The 4,531-nt window shown below is 34.2% G+C and overlaps 1 protein-coding gene across 1 annotated transcript; it reads right to left on the reverse strand.

The window, feature by feature from the left end:
- Nucleotides 1–735: 735 nt before the first annotated feature.
- LOC145661816 (glutamate receptor 2-like) lies at nucleotides 736–1,902 on the reverse strand. The gene has a single exon (XM_081727152.1). The coding sequence runs from the start codon at nucleotides 1,900–1,902 to the stop codon at nucleotides 736–738; it is 1,167 nt and encodes a 388-aa protein (XP_081583278.1).
- Between the last annotated feature and the right edge of the window lie 2,629 nt (nucleotides 1,903–4,531).

Genomic DNA, 4,531 nt, shown 5'->3' on the forward strand with positions numbered 1-4,531 from the left:
AAGGTCGAGCAATTGAATTTCTCATTTCTTGGAAAACTTCATTAATTCCAAATATCCACAACTCTACATTCTCTTACTAATCAATTTAATTTCAATATCTATTTACTGTAATATAGGAAAAAATATACACCAAGAAAAGCAAAAAACTTTTTACTTGTGCTTAAACAAATTAAAAATTTAGAATTTCTAAATTTTTATTTACATCACAAAGTTAAACACAAGAGAAATATTTTTACAATAGACTTCTAGTTAAAGCTTGACAATCATTTTTTATTCTTTCGTGTGTTCGGTTGCATAAAATTGTTAAATCATACAGAAAGGCAGATGCGATAAATGTTTATTTCTACCCTTAAATGTATCATTTCTCTTGTTCAAAGAACTTATATTAACTAATCTTCTTAAATGATAAACATATAGATAGTTATTTTGAAATGCAATGGGATTAGAAATTTGTTACAACTTAGACTTCCTGTTTTCTCCTTCCACAAAACTCCTTTTTTACTAAATGGTTAGTGTAAGCGTCTTTGGCGAGGGAGATCCTCTTCGATTCCTCGCGGGAGCTCATGTGGTTCGGGTCGCACTTTTAATAGTAGGTTTGCTTTTCACATAGCCTTCCTGCTAAAATGGACGCTACGGTGTAATCAATCAACCACCAATTCTTTTCTTGCTGAATAAAAGCCTCTTTCTGTAATTGCTACTTGTATATACATACAGTATTCACATGTACGCAGTATATCAGTGTTTGCGGCACTTCTCATAAATTGTTACCAGCCATTCAACACAAAATGCTACAATTGATAATGTTAATCCAGAGCCTAGTAACAAAAAGAAACCAACAACATCTTCAAGTATCAGCGGTCGCGGTGAAGTTGCATCTTCTAATTGAAACACGTAGCTTAACTGATCACCAAACTCATAGATCCAATAATTTAATATTCCTGACTCTATAACAGTCAATATAAATGGATTAAATATTTCAAATAAAGGAGACATCCTATGAAATAAAAAAGCAAAACTCAAAGTGACTGCGTTATCCTTCATCAACCGTAACTTATTCCACACACTTTCCCCTAGAAATTCTGCTCCAGTTATATATTTCGAAAAATAGATTTCTACTGGAATGGCTAGTTTCCTTTGACTTGCTAAATCTATCAATGTTTTCTCTTCATGGCTTGAAATTTTATTTTTACTTATCTTCCGAAGATGTATATTACTTGACTCCTCAAAAAAGGTATCCCAATTGTCAGCAATGTTTCCCCACTGGATTCCAGAACGCAATAATTCTTCCAACGTGTCAATTGGAGGGTCACAGGAGGGTAAGGTAAGGTATGATATCAAGTTGCAATTGTAAGCTGTTACCACAAGAGTGGATGTAATAAACATCCAAAGTATTAGATGTCTTAAACTGTAATCGCCGTCATTTGGAATAGAGAAACCAATATTTATGCGAACAGAGTTCAAAAGAGCGTAGCTGCATTCCTGATAAGGATCATTTACAGTGTATAATAAATACTTTTGCAGAATAGAAAACAGGTACAAAACCAAAGAGGATAAAACAACAAATACTATAAAAATATACCACATATTTGCCTCAAAAGGTGCTAACACAGACCAAAGATTTTGTTTTGTCTTTGGAAGAGGAGCTAAGAATTTTATATTCGATTGACCATGTGGAAAAGCATGATCGAAATGAATGTGATGAGAGTAAGTTAGAAACGTTGCTGGAACAGCCATATGATAATCTACATTCTTCAATCTCCCAAGTAAACTTTCAGCTGTATCATTGTCGGTTGGAGATCCCCAAATATTTATTAAGAAAACATTCCACGTAAAATTATGTAATCTAGCAAAATTCGTTACCACTCTATACTCCAAACCGTCATAAGAATTATCATTTATCATTGTCCATGGGAAGAGCAGAAACATATTCAAGCGTATTTCAATGTTATTTAAGTTTGATAGTTTATTTGAATAGGGATTTAAGCAATTAGTTACCTTCAGATCAAGTGGCATTAAATTATCAGTCAGAGTATGAGTGATCAAACGGGAAGAAAAATTGCCAGTTGAATTATCACTGCTACGTATTACCAGTAGATAAGTGTAAGGAAAGAATCTAATCCACGGACAATTAATATAGTTCTCCAAGAATATTTCATTTTTCACTAACATAATTATGATTGTTACTCTACTCCTTTGATTCGTTATTCTAGTAGCATCATAAATATATCTTATGGTTCTGCAAACATCTTCTGTTGAAATTATTATTGTGGTACAATTTTGATGTATAGATTCTATTAATAGTTTACTGCTATAGACATTTGAAATGTTATTTATTAGGTAGTTAGGTGATAAAATAGAATAGTTTCCATTTAAGTGTGGAATAACTTCTTCGAACAAGTACTTTGTTCCATCAAAGAAGACTGTGCAACTTCTTTTGATAAACTCAGAACAGAAAATTTCATTTAACGCAAATTGACTTTTCGTACTCAATGATATGATCCATTTTGACATATGAAGGGTTTCCATTCGAGATATTATTGAAATGATAATTAGAACATGTCCTAATGTGAGCTTCATGATCTGTAAAAAGAAATTGGCATACTTCAATATAAGTTGTTATATGCAAGTATAACAAAGTTGTAAAATGAATAAGAATTTGGTTTACTTTATCGAATTATTTTAATAAACTAATACGAATTCACTATCTCTATCTTTTTAATATTTTGTAAAACTTCCAACCTCAACAAAAACATCAGATATGCAAAACGTGCTGCCAAGTTCGTCAGTCTCAAAAAGGGTTCAGATGAGGACGGATGTGCAAAGTTCCTAGGCCATTACATCGAAGCGAAGACTGGAACTTGGCGCGAGGTGTCTAACATATTCGAATACACAAAGATGTATGTTCCCACGTAGTTTTACTGCCGGGATGGTACAGCCTCAAAGCTGATGGTGGCCTCCAAACCCACCACGCTCATAAGCACCATCCCAATTAGTCGTCAACATCATTTTCCTTGACACTTTGTGGAGGATTATAAGTATTCTTTGTTTGCGTTTCGAACCAAAAATCTTAATGCAGTATACTGTATATGTGCCTTAGCGCCTTAGCGAAGTTTATAATCCTAAGGTTAGTAGTGGCCCCAAATCTACCACGCCCGCCACAATTATCCCTAAGGTTAATTAACAAAATTTTCTTTGACACCTCGCGCCAACTTTCAGTCTTCGTTTCAGATTTTTCCTTATTCACTGATTAGGAGTCATGGACTTCACAGAAACATCAGTACAGAGACATTGTGAAATAAATTGTGTTTAGTATTTTGATTACCCACCTTCAGTTATTTCCAATGAGAGAACTGAGTCTATGTGCTCACTTTATTTCCATATAGCGTAAACCAACTAGAAAGTGGAGAACGAGGAACATGGAAATCACCAATAGACGGCGGAAAATAGATTATGTTATGATTCAGGACAGATATCGGAATAGCTCGAAGAACTCGAAGACTCTTCTTGGGGCTCACATTTTCTCTCATCATAAACTTCTGCTGGCCGAAGTGGATATTCAACTGAAAAATGTAATCAAAAGTGAAGTACAAACAAGTTGCTGAATACTGAAAGGTTGAATAACGAGGAAGTAAGAAATCTTTTCGTTAAGAAACAAGAAGAAAATATACAAACAAGGAAGGAAAGGTCCATTTTGAAATAGTCAGTAGGACCATACTAAAATTTTCATACAATAGACTGCAGAAGCAGTGGGTTACCGCAAAAACATTACGGCTAAAAATAAATGGGTTACAGAACAGATATTGCATAAAATAATACAACATAAGACGCGGGAAACAGGTTAGTAAGAATAGAGCAGAAAAGTGCACAGGAAGTTGCAAAGTTAAACCGACAGAGCAAGGGAAGAGTTTTAAAAGAATGAAAATGCCAGAACATAGAGGAATTAAAAATAATTGGGAATAAGAGGAAATGTACAAGGAGGTGACACCTATGTAACTTCGGAGAAAACAAGGAGGTATTAGATGGCAGTAAAATAAAAATGGAAAAGCAGTCAGCGAGAATAATTTGACGACTTATATGAGAGTAGGGTTAGACCATGTTGCCTAGAAGTTGAAGTAGAAAATCATGTAGGCGAGGATGATATTGGGTTTAGTACTCTTCGTAATGATTTTGAAAAAAATCTAAATCCGAGATTAAAAATGAAAAGGCTACCGGGGGGCGAGAAAGAATTGTTATGAATCTGCAATTGAAATATATCTAACAGCGGGGTGTCCAAAATACTCTTCCTGAACATTATAATGAAACCGATGTCTAAAGAATCCAACCCAAAGAGATGTAAGGTTATAGAACTATTTGTGTCATATTCAGCAAAAATTTTACTTCCAATTCTGAAGAACAAATGAAGAAGTTAGGAAGGAACAGTTTGGTTTCAGGAGAGTCAGGGCACAAGAGAAGCGATTGGATTATTAAGGGTGATAAATGAAAGATTTATAGGAAATGGGGGAAATGTGTATGTTGTATTTCTTGATCTAGA

This window comes from Thermobia domestica, chromosome 10 (genome assembly GCF_964235325.1).
Source record: "Thermobia domestica chromosome 10, izTheDome1.hap1.1, whole genome shotgun sequence".
NCBI lineage: Eukaryota > Metazoa > Arthropoda > Insecta > Zygentoma > Lepismatidae > Thermobia > Thermobia domestica.

Bases quoted from the DNA above. Each gene is read 5' to 3' on its own strand.
- LOC145661816 (XM_081727152.1), bottom strand. From the start codon at position 1,902: ATGATAAATGATAATTCTTATGACGGTTTGGAGTATAGAGTGGTAACG.